Raw genomic sequence first — 20174 nt, forward strand, 5'->3', positions numbered from 1 at the left:
TGTGTGTAATCTCGATAATATTAGGAAATCTCTCATAATCCTCAAATAATTGAACTGTTTTCTTTCTTTTTTTTTTTAACTGAACTCTTGAACTACATAGTTCAAAGTCTAAATGTCTAAATGGCTTGAATCACATGTAAAAATTATTCTAAACTGGTTTCACAGAAAGCTTTGTTGGCTTGCTGGTCAAGCATAACTTTTGGCTCAGATTTTTCTATTTGCCTCAGCTAGAACCTCTGATGTTTGCATACTAAGATTTCAACTCTAATGCAATCCTAGACCAAAAGGTTCCCAAACAGAAAAGGGTAATGCAATTTGACCAGTCTGGACTTCTAAACGGCTCCTCTCTGATCTCACTGATAATCTGATGCAGGACAAAAAACAAATTTAACCACTTGGTCTGCTATTACTTTTTGAATCAGAATTTTTCTCCATCCATTTTGCAACTCTATAGTAATTACTAGCTCTAAAGCCCAAAATTTTAGTGAAGCACTCCTGGTTAAAATAGTTCAATATATCAGATCTAAACTTCTACTGCCTTGAGTTTTCAGTTTACAGTTTTGTTTCTCCTTAGGAACTTCAGTCACTTATCATTTTCATTATTATAGAGAGGGCCTACCCATTCTGTCTCTCGACCAAATGCTTTCAAGTATCCCCTGATGCAAAAATGTGTGTCTACTATTTGCTACATTGCATGAACTTCTTGGTAATTTTTGCAACTGTGGTAATGACCTCCTTCCTGAATTATAAGCAAAGAGAATGCTTTAAAATGAGACCTGTGAATTAACCTGTAGACATGATTTGTTTGGCAAGCAGTATGTTAAACTATGCATTTTGATGATCAGCAAAACAACTTAATTGTACAGTGTGTTGCTTTTCCATGAGTGTGACACAACTTTGAACATGGCCTCTATTACACTGAAGGAGGCTGTGGTGCTATACTTTCTTCTTCCATTTATAACCCCCTCTTGATCCCTCAGTTCACTATTTCCAAATGAAATATTTCATCCTTGAATGGTGAAGTCCCAGGAGACAAGGAAAACAAAAAGACATAAGCCATACATTTTGGACTTTAGCATATGGCCTTAAACGGGGGTAATACTGGAGTCCCCTTCTCCCCATAATATATAAAATAATAGTTTTTCATATTGGGACAATTGATAATCCTGAAATGTGAGTGTTGACAGAAAGGATATATAAAACAATGTAAACCTCACGATCATCTTGCTTTTTGCATGAAGGCACTTTGGGTCAGGGAAAAAAAAAAGAAGAAGAAGAAGAAGAAGAAGAAGAAGAAGAAGAAGAAGAAGAAGCTCCTTGGCCCCTTCCAAAAACAAAGTATAGTTAGTATCCCAGTTGAGATAAATCCAGAATTATCCACAGAGAAGAAAACCGTAGAGAAGAATTCTGGAAATCTGCAATGGGTTACTTCAAGCATTTGAAAAAATATGAAGACATTTTTTAAGTGCTATTTCACAAGCCCAGGCTACTAGTGAAATAATTGCCATAAAAATGAAACTACTAGGGAAGAAACAGTTCCAGGAGAACTGGTAGCTAAACAATCCTAGGACTGCACAAAGGATTCAGAAACAGTTATTGTTATTCAGAGGGTAGAAACTTTAACTCCCAATTACTAAGTGGAGACACCAGAAAAGTTGAGCCATAGAAACAGGTTATTTTAGTCTTCAAGTAAAAGTTATTTTACCTACTCTAACAAATACAAGTAAGGGGCCTTAAAAAAGAAACCAAGTTGGTATACAAGTACATTTAATGCTTGCTGAAGTATAACACTAAAAAAATAAAAATAAATCAGGCACTCAATTGTGTAACTTCACTAATGTATAGTATGTGATTAAATAAATCTAGACAGAAAAAGAAAAAAGTAGTACAAAAGAAAAACCCTCAATCAGCCAATAAACTCAGAACTGGAGCGCCAGAAGATGGCTCCTACAGTAAGACCCATTCCTTGTCATGCAGGAGGTCCTAGGCTTAAGCCCAGGTGCTACAGAAAAGCACCACAGCACAAGACAGAGCAGTGCTATAATGTCTCTTTACCACCCTCACACACACACACACACCATTCTCAAAATGAAAAGAAAAACAGATTAATCCAGAAGAGGTAGGCTTGTGCATGTCTGAGGACCAGGTTCAGCAAAACTTCAAAACTAAACTTCAACAAAAGAGACTGAAATTGACAAAGATGATAGGGTTAGCAGGTAGGTAATTTAAAATGGTTAATATAAATAAGCTTGTGGGACTGAAAAAGAATGAGCACCAGCAATAGGAAATAGGAAATATCAACAAAGATATTTTGATTAACACAGACTCAAAACAGAAGAATATAATTCTGAAGCTAGAAGTGCTGCAGTTTACAAATCAGACTAGAAATGATCAGTGAACACTAGGAATGATCCAAACTGAAAGTTAATTAAAAAAAAGGGTGAAATCTAGATATCAAATGTCCAGAAAATAAATTTACTGATGTTTGCAACTACACTGGCAATATCAATAAATTAGATGAATTATAGGAATGGAAAGATATATGAAAAAGATAACAAATGATAGAATCTAGGTCAAGCATATGACTACCTACCATATAATTCTTCATACTCTCTATGTGTTTGAAAAATTTCTTAATAAAGTATTGAAATATAATAACATAGATGAAATACTGCTGGATAAAAAACAAGAGGACAGAATTTGTCACCAGCAGATGTGCACCACCAGAAATATGAAATAATTATTCAGACTAAAATGTTACCAAGAATGAATGCACCAGAAATGGAAAATATGAAAATAAATGTAAAATTTTCCTTTTCTAAATCACTCAAAGGATAATTGGCTAAAGGAAAAATAATCACAATATGGTATGGAACTTATATCAAAAACTAACTGAAAAGCAGGAGGAAGGAATGATAGTTATTCATTGAAAGGGTGTCATAAAAGATGTGAAATAGTTAATTTCAGACAGAATATGATAGGTACAAAATTAAGTGCACATTTTAGAGAAAAAAATAAAGATGGAAGTAAAGTAAATAGGTCCAAGGAGGTGATAAAGAACTAAGAAATAGTGATTTATTCCAAAAGAAGGTGGGAAAAGAGAACAATAAAAGGATACAATAAAAAAAAGATACGATAAACAAATAGCAAGATGGTAAATTTACAGTTGATAAAATAACAATTAATTTAAGTTAGATATTCGAAGTAAAATTAAAAATAAATTAAAAGTGAAGAGCCCACATTATCTACATGAGATGTGCTTTCAACATGAAGACACTGATAAATTGGTGGGAAAAATTATATCATGCAAATACTAATTGCAAGAAATCCTAATGGTTAAATTACAATCATACAGAATACTAACAGAATATGCAAACATTAAAAAATAGAATTCAGTGGCCCCAGAGGTGGCGCAGATGTAGGGATTTGGAAGTATAAGGTCATCTATTGATACCCTATCTACATACTACTACATATAGTGATGAATACTGCTCTGAACTCTGATCTATTTACTAATCTTGTGTCAAATAAATCTTCAAGCAAACAAGGAACCATCCATCCAAAAGATCCAACAAGCTGGAGAGCTAGTTCATTAGATAGGGCTCAGACCTTGCCATGCATGACACCCAGGTCCAAGTTTGAGCACCACATAAGAGGTGTTATGGCACTAGAGAAAGAACCTGTGTTATGGGGCCTCTCCCTCTCTATTTGTTCCCCTCTGTGTGTGTCTAAATGAAAAAGTGACATGGAGTAGGAACATATTTCTGGAAATAAAAGTCCAAAATGTGTATGTTTCTAATAACATAGATCCTAAAATCATAAAGTGAATGCTTGTAGAAGTGAAAAATTACATTGAGATCAGCAGATGCAGTATCAGCTGGTATGACTTGAGAGAAGCATGCAGGAAAGTGAGCCCCACCCTAGAGGTTCCAGGACTGGGAGAAATATGGATTTTATAGAGGAAGCTGAAGGTTCCTGCTCTCTTAGAGTTTAAGAAGGCAATAGATAGTTATTGATGTAATCAAATTATTTGGCAATTGGGTTAACTTTGAAAATCCCATTGTTAGGATTTGCTGTATCATACATGACCTCACCGTAATTTATGTCCTTTGATTCTTTTTATATATAGCTGTATTTTAAAAAGTAATGCTACAAGTTGCTTCTGTTCTCCGTGGTCTAAGCTTTTAGGAGAGTCAATATCTCAAAGAATTAGTCATTATTAGAAATGTATTAACAATTTGAGCCCACTGTTAAAATTCAATCTGATTACCAATTTGAAGTCTCAAGTGCCTAGATTGAAGGAACCATACACTCAAGAGCTATGGTCTATGCATCCAAGTTTGAGACATTCAATTTTTCCCTTCTCTTATTAATTAAATAGTAATTTATGAGACTACAAGTTATTAGCAGTGTACATCAACACCATTCCCACCACCAAAATCTGCCTGCTTCCCCCCTACCACCACGCCTCCAGTGAAGCTGAACATCTACCCTTACCCTCAACCCAAGATTTTAACTTAGGTGCCCTACTCCAAAATCAGTCAGATTCTGCTTTGAGTTTCTCTTTCTGTTCTTCTTTCTCAGCTTCTGTTTATGAGTGGGATCATCCGATACTTGTCTTTGTCTTTCTGATAAAGTCACGAACCCCTTAAAATATACCTAAAATAGACCTACTAGCTTTTTCCAAAATGGAGACCCCAAATCTTCATCTGCAGTATTCCAGCCTTTAGGTTCATTATTAGTTAACAATTTGTTCTTATTTATATCTTAACTCTTTTTTCAGCCACCAGGTTCCAGATGCTACCATGATGCCAACCGGACTTACCTAGGCAGATGACCCCACTAATGTGTCCTGGAGCCCTGCTTCCCCAGAGCTCTGCCCCACTAGGGAAAAAGAGAGAGACAGGTGGGGTGTACAGATAGACCTGTCAATGCCTATGCTCAGCGGAGAAGCAATTATAGAAGCCAGACTTTCCACCTTCTACACCCCTTATAATGATCCTGGGTCCATACTCCCAGAGGGATAAAGAATAGGAAAGCTATCAAGGGAGGGGATGGGATACGGAGTTCTGGTGGTGAGAACTGTGTGGAATTGTATCCCTTTTATCCTATGGTCTTGTCGATGTTTCCATTTTATAAATAAATAAATAAAATAATTGAAAAATTACATAAAACCATAATTACATGTAAAGTTTTTAATACCTCTCAATCTCAAAAACTGAAAGGTTCTGTAAAATAATAAAATCACTCTATAAGACTTGACCAACACAGATATCAATAACCTTATTTGAAACTTGTAAGACATCATAAATGTAGAATATATGCTATTGAAAAATGCACATTAACTGCTCATCATGGTAAGTAATCATTTGGGACTTAAAAACAGTAAAAGAATGAAAAGAAATGGTGATGTGTATTTTTGGTCATAGTAGAAATAAATTAGGAACTATAATCACTGTGCTATAGTATGTGAAGCACCAGTAAATCATTCATTGTCACAGAGACACTGGTGATTTGGCATGTGAAGGATAAGGAAAGAAGGTTTAAGTGCCAGGAATAGCTTCCCCAGTACATATAATTTACCATGCATGAAGACCCATGTTGGAGCCTCTGAAACCATATGGGATACCATACACAACAGAATCTTCATGATGGAGCTACGTTGTGGTATATCTCCTGTAATTCTCTTTCCCTCTCTGCTTTTCCCCTTCCCTGTTTCTGTCAGTGAATGCAAGAGAAAGAATATATGCTAAGATCAGTGGAACTGTGCAGGTACAAAGTTCTGATAAAGCTTCTGTCACAAAAATGGAGGTGAGGGACAAAGAAGGTTTGGACCAGCTCATAAAAGTAATAAAGCCAGAATTAAAATGGGTCTGTATTGCAAAACTTTCCTATTCCACTGAGTTTCACAATAGGTAAAGCAATACTGTAGACACCTCTCTTCCTCACTTCTTTCCCCTTCCTTCTGAATTTCTCTCTGTCCTTGTTTTTTTTTTTTTTAATATTCTTTATTTTTTATTATGGCTGCTAAGACTCATGGATTCATCATATGGACACCAAGCAAGACCTAGTGAGTAACTTGGTGGCAATTAAAAAATGAATAGATAAAATAAATAAATTTGAAAATCATGTAAAAACTGAAGGTTCCTTAAGAAAAAAAGGCAGTAACTATAATAACTGTGTTTGTAAGTCAAACTGCAGTTTTAAGAAAATGAAGTAGAAAAGCAAAATGAAATGAAAGTATAATATAGAGGAAATAAGGAGTAAAAGTCTATTTGTGGGTGGCAGATCTATTGATATTATGTAAAACATGCTAAGTGTTCCTTTTGGCTACTATCAGGCCACCTCATCACCCTAGATTCTAGAAAGGGAATCCTTGTATTACTCCATTGAAATATGGGCCTAAATGTCTAAAAGATTCTCTCTACCATCACTGATCACATCCATTAGGAAGGTCACCTTAAGTCCTTTTTTGGGCTTTCAGACAATAGCCCCACTATGAGCTAGCAATGGTAAGAACTGCCCCACTTTATGAAAGGCAACTTCTTCCACCTGAGAAGACTAGTTCTAAAGTGAGTACAGCCTAGAATGTTCCCAAATGTGTCTATGGACTGTGAGGTCAGTCTGACGACGACTCTGAGGTTTTGTAAAAACTGAATGTTCCCTAAGTCCTACTTCAGGCTCAAGAAAATGAAGAAGGCAAGCAAAATAAATTGAAAGTATAGTATTTGGGAAGAAGGAGTTTATTTATGGGTGACAGACCTATTGATACTATGTAAAAAAAAAACTTAGTGAATGTAGAAAATATAAAGTGATATAAAAAAGCATGCTAATAGAAACCTATTTAATTAGAGAATCAAAATGACTAAAGACTGAGATCAAGGTATTAACAAATCAATTATTTGCAATTCTATTTTCTATAAAGGAACAACTGGATGATAAAAGATTTAAAATACCAATTATAATAATACTATAATATTTAGGGGGTAATTTTAAGTTAAAGTGGGCAAAAGCTGTACACTTTTAAAAGAAGAGCTACACAGTGAGAAATTCAATGAGTACTAAACACTTACCATTGTTTAGAAAACTCAATAATATTAAGATTCTTAACTTTCCCTAAATGATAGGAACTTAATACCATCTCAGTCAACTTCCAGCAGACTTCTTTTTTTTAAATTTTTATTTATAAAAAGGAAACATTGACAAAACCATAGGATAAGAGGGGTACAGCTTCTTACTTAGCTCACTTAACATAATTCCTTCTAGCTTAGTAGATCAGAAACAACCAACAGCACAGCTATATACAAGATACAGGGTACTGTACAGCAAACCCTAACAAAAGGACTTTTCAAAGTTAACCCAATTACCAAATAATGTGATGATAACATTAACTATCCATTGTCTTTTTGAACCTTAAAACAGCAGGAACCTCACATCCCCACTATAGAGCCTCTACTTCCCCCATTCCTGGAACCTTTGGATAGGGCCCACTTTCCCGTATGCCTCTCCCAATCCATATCAAATAATATTGCATCTGCCAATCGCAACCTAATCAACACAACGATTGCCACCTCAACATGCTTCACCTCAGACTGTGTCCAGAGACTTCACGTGTGGAATGACAACCCTTCAGCTTCATTACTCGGGTGAGACCTTTCCTTTCATAGTATTCTCTAATTCCATCCCAGGTGGTTCACTTTCTAACAAAGTCCCAAAACCTAGATATACACTGGTTTCTGTGAGAGAGAGCATATGTTCACACGTATCCATAAACTACTGCAAAATATATACCTGAAAGCAGAAGTACACTAGAGTTTGCAGTGAGTACACCCCAACACTTCCTCTCCACTATTCCAAGCTTTGGGTCCATGACTGCTCAACAATTTGTTTGGCTTCGTATGTTAACTCTCTTTTCAGTCACCAGGTTCCAGATGCCATCAGGATGCCGGCCAGGCTTCCCTGGACTGAAGACCCCACCAATGTGCCCTGGAGCTCCGCTTCCCCAGAGACCCACCCTACTAGGGAAAGAGAGAGGCAGACTGGGAGTATGGACTGACCAGTCAACGCCCATGTTCAGCAGGGAAGCAATTACAGAAGCCAGACCTTCCACCTTCTGCAACCCACAATGACCCTGGGTCCATGCTCCCAGAGGGATGGAGAATGGGAAAGCTATTGGGGAGGGGAGGGGATATGGAGATTGGGTGGCGGGAACTGTGTGGAGTTGTACCCCTTCTACCCTATGGTTTTGTTAATTTATCCTTTCTTAAATAAAAAAAATAAAATAAAATAAAAGAGGGGTACAGCTTCACACAATTCCCACCACCAGAACTCTGTATCCCATCCCCTCCCCTGATAGCTTTCCTATTCTTTATCCTTCTGGGAGTATGGACCCAAGGTCATTGTGGATGCAGAAGGTGGAAGGTCTGGCTTTTGTAATTGCTTCCCACTGAACATGGGCATTGACAGGTTGATCCATACTCCCAGCCTGTCTTTCTCTTTCCTTAGTGAGGAAGGGCTCTGGGGAAGCAGAGCTCCAGGACATATTAGTGGGGTTGTCTGTCCAGGGAAGTCTGGCTGGCATCATGCTAGCATCTGGAACCTGGTGGTTGACAAGAGAGTTAACATACAAAGCCAAACAAATTGTTGAACAATCATGGACTTAAGGGCTGGAATAGTACAGATGAAGTGTTGGGGTGGGGGTCCTCCATTTTGTAGATAGCTAGTAGGCATATTTTAGTTAAATTCCAAAGGGCCTGTGGCTATACTAGTTTTTTTCTTTCCTTTTTCTTTTTGCCCCTGAGCCTGAAATCCGATATGCCAGTGGATCCAAGTTATTCTCTGGGGAGATGTCATGGCTAGAAAAAGGACCAGAAAGCTGGATCAGGGAAAATAGTAGCTCCCTAATATGCAGAAGGGGTATAAATATTGTTGACTGTAAACCCCATTGATTTTATGTGATTTGGGGCCCATAATTAACTTAGGAGCCTATGTGACCTCTGCATTGCTCTAGGATCTGAGCTCACATTCTATAGTCATGAGTAAGAACATTCCATGCTGCCCCAATATCGACCCATCTTCCTCAGGTGTAGCGTAGAGTATGTTGTCCAGTGTCCCTTCAGAGGATGGAACATTCTCTACCATTGTTGATCCAGGTTGAGGGCAAGGTCCTATGGGGGCCCACAAAGGGGTCTATTTTGTTGTTCCTGATATCCACCAGACTTCTATGCACAACTGACAACTTGATATTAATACCTATGTATAAACATATATGATCATCTATTAAAATAGTCAAATCAATTTTGGGATTTATAGACTGCAAGTGACATTGGAATCTAGGATAATTATGAACAGCTTGAATGCACGTATAATACATTCTCATCATATTTATCCAGATGACTGATATATATTCTTGATGGTTTAATTGTCTGGGATTTTGCTTAGAGTTACAGACCCAAGCAAAATGTTAGACATAGTTTGTTTCAGGAACAATATCTCTCATAAGAGATTTAACATTTTTATTAACTGTATAAAAACACAGTAATATCAACATAAAACTCATTTTGACAACATTTTAAGTCAGTTTAAATTATTTTATTTTAGCAACTTGGCTAATAATATATTATAAATTTGAGAGTTGATATTGTACTTAAAATTTAAAATTATGTTTCTGCGAACAAAATATATTTTATGTAACTACTTACATATAAGCAGATGGCTCTATTTTTAAAATTTCATTTTTATTAATAATGTTTCTAAGAATATCACTGTGACACAACTGTCTTTCTGTGTCTCTATCTTTTCTTTATTCACCACAATGTTACATTTGGAGTTGCCATGTTTTTCTGTTGAATGCATTCATTACCTTTCTGTTTCACTTGGGCTACTCTGTTAACTTCTCCTCTGGCGTTTCTAGCATGACAGACATAGTTGCTCTTGAGATCCTCAGTGGTAACTTTCTTGATGATTAAAAACTGAGTTCTGGTTTCATCTTCCGTTTTACTATATCTTACACTAGAAGTTGGAGACAGAAAATAAAGCTTTAGTGAAGATTCAAGAGTCAAAAGCTCTCTGTGAAACAGTTAAGATAACCACAGAATCCTCAGAGGTGAGCAGGTAAGAATAAATTGTAGACTGGGATGAAACTATAACAAAAGAAGAATAGTTTTTAGATGCCAATAGTATGGTTACCATATACCTATATACTCCCACACTCCATTATCTATACTAAATCCTAGCATTATGGTCTATTGACCACAGTATGAATAATATTCACAGAAAATGTCTTCTTCCTTCACATTTTTGAGGTAGGGTGTTTATAAGAAGTTTCTCAGACCAGATATAATTGAATTTTGATCTAGGCTTTGACATGGACTGGCAACATAATTTAGGCAATGTAACTAATCTTTCCATATGTTGAGCATCATTTTTTTTTATAAAAGAGAGTAGCAATGCCTACAAAGTACATTGTGTTTATTTCTGAAAATTACTTCTGTTAAATATTAAGCAGTAGAAAAATCACTAATATTACTATCTCACACTCAGATATAATGCATTGTATTTTTTTTTTAAGATAGAGGCATAAAGAAACTGAAAGGGATCACAGCACGGAATCTTCTTTCAGTGCAGTGGAATCCATTCTCAAATCTGAGTCATGCACATGACAAAGCAGCACTCCTTCCAAATGGACTATCTCACCAACCTAGAGATAGTAAATTTCAGTGATAACTAAAGTTAAGATTTTAAAGACAATATATTTCTTGGTGAGAATGTTGGAGTTTAACAGTTACTTCTTAACTGATATACAGAAGAAACTTCTCAGAGAAACTCTGTGAAACTTCTCAGAAACTTTGTGAAAATAAATGTATCCAAATTTCAATAAGTTGTAGATTAGTTCTTTGGGAAAAAAATGCAGATTTCAATTTATTTAAAACTTCTTAGCTGTAAAGGAAATTAAAAAAAAAATCTCTCTTATAGCTGACTGCCATATAGGTTATTCCTGATAGTACTTACTGTTACTCAGAAGGTCGATTGTGAGTCTAAACTCAACTGCACTGCTCAACTATGGGCAGAGAATTTGTATTTCAGCAACCAACAAGGATGAGAAATTCAATTGTCTTTATTATGAGACCAGAAAGCACAATGTTAAGAATTCTTGAAATGACCAATATTCTCCCATTGTTTCGTTAGTAAGATTCTCATCAATGCTTTTAGCAACCCCCCTCCCCCGCAATTTCTAGAACCTTCTATACTATAAAAATGCTCTACTTCTCCAACCTCTAAATCTCTGCATATGATGCTTCTTTATACAGCAGTGTTCTTTCCATTTCCTTATCTAGTTGGTTTGGAACCACTCTTCAGATCTTATATATGTATTATATCATCTAAGACGTATTGTTCAATGTCCTAACAATTCCTAGAATCTCTAACCAAATTTTCTCATGACATCCAATAATTCAAACTCACTGTATTTATTAAATTATATTGGGTTATTTTCATTTTTAAATAACATTTTAAAAAATATTTTGAGACCTTAGGGGCATATTTTCACATCTACATCTGTACTACTCACCACAGATGGCAGCAAAGTTGCAGTGCCATCAAAAAAAGACCCCTCTACCTGCCTCTCACAATGTTTCTCCCCACTCTCTCTGATCATCACCAGAGTTTGGGACTACTATTAGGTAACTGTGAACACTCACATAATTTAAGATCTATCTACGCAATGGTGATGAGGCTTAGACAAATTCGTTATAAAGTTGTTCGGCTACTAATTTAAATAATAACAAGAGTCAACCAGTTGTTTTTTTTTTCAGTCATATGCTTCAGTTATATAAAATGATTTTTCTCTAAAGCTTTCTTCTTTGCCAACCCAAGCTCTTTCATAAAAGAATGTATATTTAGTAATAAAACGACCCAGCTTGCTATTCTTTTAATGCAGTGTTAGTGATGGAATTCAGGGCATCAGGTATGTGAGACATACTCTCAACTTCTAAGAAATATCCCTGGCTGATTTTTTAAAAATATATTTTATATGAAAGATAGCAAGAGAAAAAAATGGATAGATGAGAGAGAGAGGGGTAGATAAGATATATAAGTTTGTAGGTAGATGAATGATAAGCAGGTACGGATCAAAGCACTGCTCCATCATCCATAAAGCTACATTTGTTTTTGTTACTCTCTCATGTGGTGTCAGTAATAGAACCCACTACCTCAAACATGTAAGACAAAAGTTCAACTAATGAACCATAAGCCTGATCACTTCAACCCATGATTTTAAGGGTGAACTACATTATCTACCCCTTTCCAGTTTATGACAAAACTTGTGGTGTTGAAAAAGTAGGTGTCAATTTGATAGTCTAAATATTTTGTGAATTAAGAAAGAAAGGATGATGACAGTAAATACGGGCTCACTGAAAGACAAGTGACACCATTAGATGAGGCCAGTTACATAGGAACAGACTCCAGTTTTGAAGAACAGGGTTACACTGACAAGTTATTCTGTAACAGCTTAATCTCGTGACCTCGCATTTATGTAAAATAGTAATTCCATCTATTTTCTAGTGGGTATCATAAGTGTGTAAGCATTCTGGGAATGCTGTGCCCTATGGATAACTTTTATTGAAGACTGCCCATGTCAGGAAATGGTAATTCAACTCTAGGTCTTGGATTGCAAATCTAGAAATCTTGCTTTGGGATGTAGTCAGTAAAGACTTGAAAACTCTGCAAAGAGGCAAAATTACTTTATATCTATTGACTAGTATATATCGATGGGCATCAGATTGAAGGGTGAAGGTTAGTCACTCCCTTAACTGCATCAGTGATACCTTTCATTAACAGTAACTTCAATAGTAGTGTCCTCTGGTTTTTTTCCATCAATGGTCCACCAAAGTTCATTGCGAGAGTTTTCCAGGAAAGTGAAGTAGACAGTACAGGGGATTAATAGCTCCTCTCCTAGAAGACAAAAACCCATCAGTTTATAAAATTCATATGAGAGTATCTATGCAGTGTATCATGACTGATCAGAATTATTATAAACAAGTTTCAACTACTTAAAATTGTTCATCTAATTTTCAAATGAACTATTACAAATGTGTGTACCATACTTCATTCTGAAGCAAATTAAATAAAAGTATCCAAAAACTTTTCCTAATTTCACTAGAATGCAACCTATGTAAACAGTATCTGTTACAATCTATTATTTACTATATAATCCAAAATGACAATATTTCTTCAAAGAGACTCTGATGGTGTATTTTATTTTCTTTAGCCCTAAGCCTTCATGTCTATTTACTTTTGTTATCACAAGGAAGGGTCAGTATGAAAGGTTCTGCAAATCTTTTTCTTTAGAGAAAAGTGGCAATGAAACTGTTGAGAGGATGGTCACAGTGGGACATGCCTAGAAATGTTCAAACCGTCAGGACACAATCAGTTTAAAGGTAATTTACAGAGAAACAACTTCTGTAACATATTTTGAGGTGGAACATGAGGTTGGAGGGATGAAGAAATATCTAAGGTTTACTGTACTGAGGAATTGCTAGGGGCAGTTTAGGGTCAGAAAGAGACCCTGGGAGAAGGGTTTCTGGAACAGAATGTCCACACTCTGTTTTAAAAAAACAAACAAACTATTAAGTGATTGGCTGTGATATGCCTATATGCAAATGAGGTACTCCAGACAACTTGGATCAGCCTGCATATCAGATGTCAGGCTCAGGAAAAAAACTAGTATAGTCATAGGCCTTTTGGAATGTAACTAAAATGGGCTTACTAGCTATCTTCAAAATGGAGACCCCAAATCTTTATCTGTAATATTCCAACCTTGAGGTTCATGATTAGTCAACAATTTGTTCTGATTTATATCTTAACTCTTTTTTCAGCCACCAGGTTCTAGTATATTCAATGTATTTGAACAAACATTATTTTATAACATCACTGAGTTTGAGTAGATTTATTGTATAGGATACAATACAGAACAAGTCCAATTTTTCTATTTTCCCTTAACTGTGGGAAGCATTGAGTTGGAAGAATTACAAATTATGCCTCTTTTGGTCAATTACAAGTGATTTTTGTCTAGAATTACATAAATAATAAACTATACAAAGTAAAAACAAAAAACCTAGTCTTAGCAAACAAGAGGATTCTGAATAAGACTTAGCAGTTCTACGAATTGTAAAATTAACAATCCTGCCTCTACACTCCATCTCCTACCCCTTTGGAGTAGAGCAGATTAAAGGTTATCTTATGCTCATGCTGAAATGTTGCCAAGTCAATGTCTTGTGCAAGTTGTTTGCCTCAAACTGAAATCACTAATAGGAAGGGAGAAATCACTAGCAGTTGAAGAAATGAGTCGTTTCCCAGAGAGGCAGAGCATACTGGAACTGCCTACAAGATGGATGAATGAGTTTATCTCCTGAGCTGCCATATTGTCAGACATTTCACTTTCAATCCATATTTTCTCTTCTAATACTCCTCAATTTTCATGTGTTATTTATCAAATTGAAAAGCTATATCAAATTGAAAAGCTTCTGCACAGCCAAAGAAACTATCACACAAAGAGACCCCTCACAGAATGGGAGAGGATCTTCACATGCCATACATCAGACAAGAGACTAATCACCAAAATATACAAAGAGCTCAGCAAACTTAGCACCAAAAAAACAAATGGCCCCATCCATAAATGGGCAGAGGATATGAACAAAACATTCACTACAGAGGAGTTCCAAAAGGCTAACAAACATATGAAAAACTGCTTCATGTCACTGATTGTCAGAGAAATGCAAATAAAGACAACATTGAGATACCACCTCACCCCTGTGAGAATGGCATATATCAAAAAGGACAGCAGCAACAAATGCTGGAGAGGCTGTGGGGACAGAGGAATCCTTTTGCACTGCTGGTGGGAATGTAAATTTGTCCAGCTTCTGTGGAGAGCAGTCTGGAGAACTCTCACAAGGCTAGACATGGACCTTCCATATGACCCAGTAATTCCTCTCCTGGGGATATACCCCAGGATAACACCCAACCAAAAAGATGTGTGTACTCCTATGTTCATAGCAGCACAATTCATAATAGCTAAAACCTGGAAGCAACCCAGGTGCCCAACAACAGATGAGTGGCTGAGAAAGCTGTGGTATATATACACAATGGAATACTATACAGCTATCAAGAACAATAAACCCGCCTTCTCTGGCCCATCTTGGACAGAGCTAGAAGGAATTATGTTAAGTGAGCTAAGTCAGAAAGACAAAGATGAGTATGGGATGATCCCATTCATCAACAGAAGTTGAGAAAGATCAGAAAGGAAAACTAAAGGCAGGATCTGACTAAATTGAAAGTAAGACATCAAAGTAAAAACCCTGTGGTGAGCGAGAGGGTGGACATGCGGCTTCCTGGGCCAGCAGGGGTGGGGGTGGGGGTGGGGGCGGGTGGGTAGGATGGGACACAATCTTTTGGTGATGGGAATAGTGTTTATGTACACACCTATTAAATTGTAGTTATATAAATAACTATTTAATTAATATGAAAGGGGGAAAATTGATTGTATGTCTAACAAAGGGACTTTTCAAAGCTAACCCAATTACCAAATAATGTGATGATAACAGTAACTATCCATTGTCTTCTCGAACCCCAAGACAGCAGGAACCTCACATCTCCACTATCGAGCCTAAACTTCCCCCAGTCCTGGGACCCTAGGGTGGGGCCCACTTTCCCATATGCTTCTCCGAATTCTTATCAAATAATATTGCATCTGCTGATTGCAACCTAATCAATGCAATGAGAGCCACCCCAGCAGGCTTCACTTCAGAGTGTGTCCAGAGACTTCAGGTGTGGAACGACAACCCTTCAGCTTCATCACTCGGGTGAGAACTTTCCTTTCATAGTATTCTCTAATTCCATCCCAGGTGGTTGACTTCCTAACAAATTCCCAAAACCTAGTTATAGACCAGGTTCCAGGAGACAGAGCATATGTTCACACATATCCATAAACTACGGCAAACATATACCTGAAAGCAGTAGTACACTAGAGTTTGCAGTGAGTTCCCCCCAACATTTCATCTCCACTATTCCAACCTTTGGGTCCATGATTCTTCAACAATTTGTTTGGCTTTGTATGTTAACTCTCTTTTCAGCCACCAGGTTCCAGATGCCATCAGAATGCCGGCCAGGCTTCCCTGGACTGAAGACCCCACCAATGTGCCCTGGAGCTCCGCTTCCCCCAGGGACTCACTCTTCTAGGGAAAGAGAGAGGCAGACTGGGAGTATGGACCGACCAGTCAATGCCCATGTTCAGCGGGGAAGCAATTACAGAAGCCAGACCTTCCACCTTCTGCAACCCACAAGGACCCTGGGTCCATGCTCCCAGAGGGATAGAGAATGGGAAAGCTATTGGGGAGGGGAGGGGATATGGAGATTGGGTGGCGGGAATTGTGTGGAGTTGTACCCCCCATCCTATGATTTTGTTAATGTCTCCTTTCTTAAATAAATAAATAAATTTTAAAAAAGAGACATATTATGCTTTATAATTAAAATAATCTAAGTGAAATTCAGAGACACATTACCAGGTTCTTTTTCATACACCACACGATCATTAGGTGAATATATCTGTGGGGGCAAGGCATCATTTGGAGAGCCTGTGTGAGAGAGAAATAGACAATGGGAGACGATGTCAAACTATATAGGTTTTATCCCTCAGAACCCTCTCAAAAGTTGCTCTTCTGTGAATTCTTGCCTAACTTTCTGGTACAGTTTGCCAGCTCTTCTTGAAGGAAATCACAGCCCTATACATGTTCAATTACAACATTTCATGTTTTTAAAATAAGCTAAGAAAGAGATAAACACTACATATTAAGTACCCCCCATGCTACAGAATAGAATGTTTAATCTGTGTTTTTGTTTCCCAAAGCTTACATATGTGAAACATTTGTTAATGTGAGTATACAGCTATATACTTCAAAAGTTTATCTTAAGTTTCACATTTAGTGTAAATTTACTTCTGAATTAACTCCTGACCACATTATTCTGAAAGTAAGCATAGAAAGGGGAGACTGAAATCCATCCAAAGTTTTTATGTAAATTTTATTTATACTAGTTAATTCTCTCCTTCTTTTAAATTTATCCATGACAGCAGAGGAATCTGGGGAAGAAGAGTAGGGAGGAGGCTGGAGTCTGTGGGGTCCTGAGGTATGATGGTGGTAAAGAGCCCAAGTCGGGGGTGACAGTGCCTTGCAGACATCTACCATGATGAGACGAGAAAGTGTGCACATGTGTCAACAGCTCTACTGCAAACCATCAGCCCTCCAAAAAATAATAAAGGAAAAAAAAGAGAGAGTCTTTTGACTCTTTTTAAATGTTCTCTACGATTCTCTGGTTTTTCACCCTTGTTCTTTCAGTGCAGAGCAGGGATTAAAACAGTAAAAATAGAATGGGAAAGCTATCATGGGAGGGGGGTGGGTTATGGAGATTGGGTGGTGGGAATTGTGTGGAGTTGTACCCCTCCTACCTTATGTTTTTGTTCATTAATCCTTTCTTAAATAAAAAATTTTAAAAAAACAGTAAAAATAAAACTATTTTGAATTATTTGTAACATTTTACGTACATAGAAAGACATAAATTTAAGGAATTTACTTATTTTACCCAAATACCAAATTTAAATAAACTTAGTAATATAGTTCAAAAATTGCGTGCCTATTACCTTGGCCTCATTATGCATATTGTTTATAATATTCTCAACTATGCTGAATGCTAAGTAGTCAGTCTCAGTATAGAGAGAGGAGACTAAGATCAAAGTTGCACTGAAAACGAATTGCATTAGTATAATTTGAACATGGATCTGAAAGTACACCCTTCATTGACTAATCTTTATTTCAGTTATTCACATTTCCATTCAGTAGACCAATAGTTAATAACTGCCATGGATGTAGAATTGCTGAAGGCTCTGAGATAATGCAGTGCACAAAGAGACAAAAAAACCCCCAAAACTTTACATATATAACTACAAGTCAAAGCAAGATCATTGCATTTATGTTGTCTACATATAATATGAATCATACTTACCTACCACCTTTACAGTCAGAGACCTGGTGAGATGGAAGATGCGTCCATTTTCTGGATATGTTACTACACATGTGTAATTTCCATCATTTGTAACCAATGCTAAGAGAAAACTCAATTCCATGCCTTCAGGGATAACATTAGCAAAGCCCTTTATTACGCCACAGCCCTAGAGGAAATAAAAGATGTTTACTACTGTATGGGCATGTGTCAAAAATATAAAATGCATTTAATCTTACATAGAACATACGAAAATTGATATGGAAGAATTTTCTACAGCATCACTTTGGTTGATTATGTGGTGATGTTCTGTAGTGAATAGATATAATAACCTTCACTATCTTCCTGCAAAGGAAAAACTGACTTTTGGAACTGAAATAAAATCCCAATGTATAAACTTCCTGTCTCTGATTCCAATCTCTGACCAAATAGTATAGCAAGGTTAAAGTTCAGGAAGCTGACTAAGACAATATTAAAAGACTACATGCTATTTAAAAATATCAGAGCTACAGAGATAGCACAGAGATGATATAAAACACTTTTATGCCTGTTACTCTGAGGTCCCAAGTTCATTTCCCAATACCACCATAATACACCATAATGCATAGTCCTCTGAGAAACAAAACAACGAAAAAAACTAAAACCTACTTTTCATTTTTCTCCCGATTATATTAAATCAGAAATCTAGTCACTCCATTTGACAAATTAGGTTTAAATCTACATGCTTGATTTTGGCATTCAATGTAATTAGAATCTTGGTTTTCATGTCTTACTGTGCCTAATATTTTGTTTTATATTTTAAAGCACATTAATCAGTGTATAATGTGTAAAATATATATGTGTTGAACATTAAAATTTATATTTTTCTTTCTTCAGGAAATGACAAGTGTTGTAAAAGATGTGGAGAAAGAAGAACTCTATTACAGTGCTGGTGGGAATGCAAATTGGCTCAGTCATTATCAAGACAGTATGGAAAATATTTAAACAAGCACAAATAGAAATACTTTATGATCCAGCAATACCACTCCTAGGAACTCCTAGGAACATGAAAAACACTCATTCAAACAGACATATGCATGGGGGCATGCTCATAGCTGCACTGTTCACAATAGCCAAACTATGGAAGCAACCTAAAAGCCCACGGGCAGATGAGTGGATAAAGAAATGATGGCACATATACTAAATGGAGTACTATTCAGCAATTTAACAAGACAATATTGTTTTCTTTTGGACAAAAATGGGATAGAACTGGAGGTAATTATGCTTAGTGAAGTAAGGAAGTGCAGGACAACTACTAGATGGTTTCATTCATATACAGAACATAGAGAATTGAAACAAATAAACTTGAGGAAAAAAAGAAACAGTCGACCAATATCTAACACCTTGTGAGACCTATGTGGTTACAGTTGTGGGGGGAGGGATCCAAAGCCCAGAACTTTAGTAGTGGGAATGGTGTGGAACTATACCTCTATTACTTTCTAATTGTGTAAATTCTGATAAAATAACCAATACTCAACACAAAAATGATGTTTTATTAAATGGATAATTTAACTATGACATAGATGAATATATTACCTTAAAAGTAATTTCGATCCTTAAAATTAAGATATAATTCTTAGGTATTACTTTCAATTTCTAGTACTTACATATTTAATTTTAATTCTTATACACTTAAAGATTTCTTTTCTATTTTTTAAATATTTATTTCCTTTTTGTTGCCCTTGTTTTTATTGCTGTTGTAGTTATTATTGCTGTCGATGTTGTCGTTGTTGTGTAGGACAGAGAGAAATGGAGAAAGAAGGGGAAGACGGGGGGGAAAGAAAGACACCTACAGACCTGCTTCACCACCTGTGAAGCGACTCCTCTGCAGGTGGGGAGGCGAGGGCTCGAACACGAATCCTTGTGCGGGTCCTTGCACTTTGCGCCATGAGCGCTTAACCTGCTGCCCTACCGCCTGGCTACCAAAGATTTCTTAATTCCTGGAGATAGGGCAGGTATAAGTAAGTAGACTATTGTCACAGGAAATATGGTAAATATAGCACCAAGCTTTTCATTTGCAGTGCTGGGGAAAGAACTCAAGGACTCTCCACACATAGAACACTGATAAGTATCCTCCCTGGATTTTT

At 36.6% G+C, this 20174-nt stretch overlaps 1 protein-coding gene across 4 annotated transcripts in view; it reads right to left on the reverse strand.

Moving 5' to 3' along the window:
* The window catches only part of IL1RAP (interleukin 1 receptor accessory protein), a 167797-nt gene that overhangs the window by 19454 nt on the left and 128169 nt on the right, over window positions 1–20174 (reverse strand). For all 4 annotated transcript variants that reach the window (XM_016189357.2, XM_060198507.1, XM_060198508.1 and 1 more), the window contains 4 exons: window positions 18052–18217; window positions 16557–16628; window positions 12825–12951; window positions 9863–10011 (listed from right to left, as the gene is read on the reverse strand). In XM_016189357.2, coding sequence (XP_016044843.1) covers window positions 9863–10011; window positions 12825–12951; window positions 16557–16628; window positions 18052–18217 — 514 coding nt within the window. The remainder of the gene's footprint in view (window positions 1–9862; window positions 10012–12824; window positions 12952–16556; window positions 16629–18051; window positions 18218–20174) is intronic.

This window comes from Erinaceus europaeus, chromosome 9 (genome assembly GCF_950295315.1).
Source record: "Erinaceus europaeus chromosome 9, mEriEur2.1, whole genome shotgun sequence".
NCBI classification, from domain to species: domain Eukaryota; kingdom Metazoa; phylum Chordata; class Mammalia; order Eulipotyphla; family Erinaceidae; genus Erinaceus; species Erinaceus europaeus.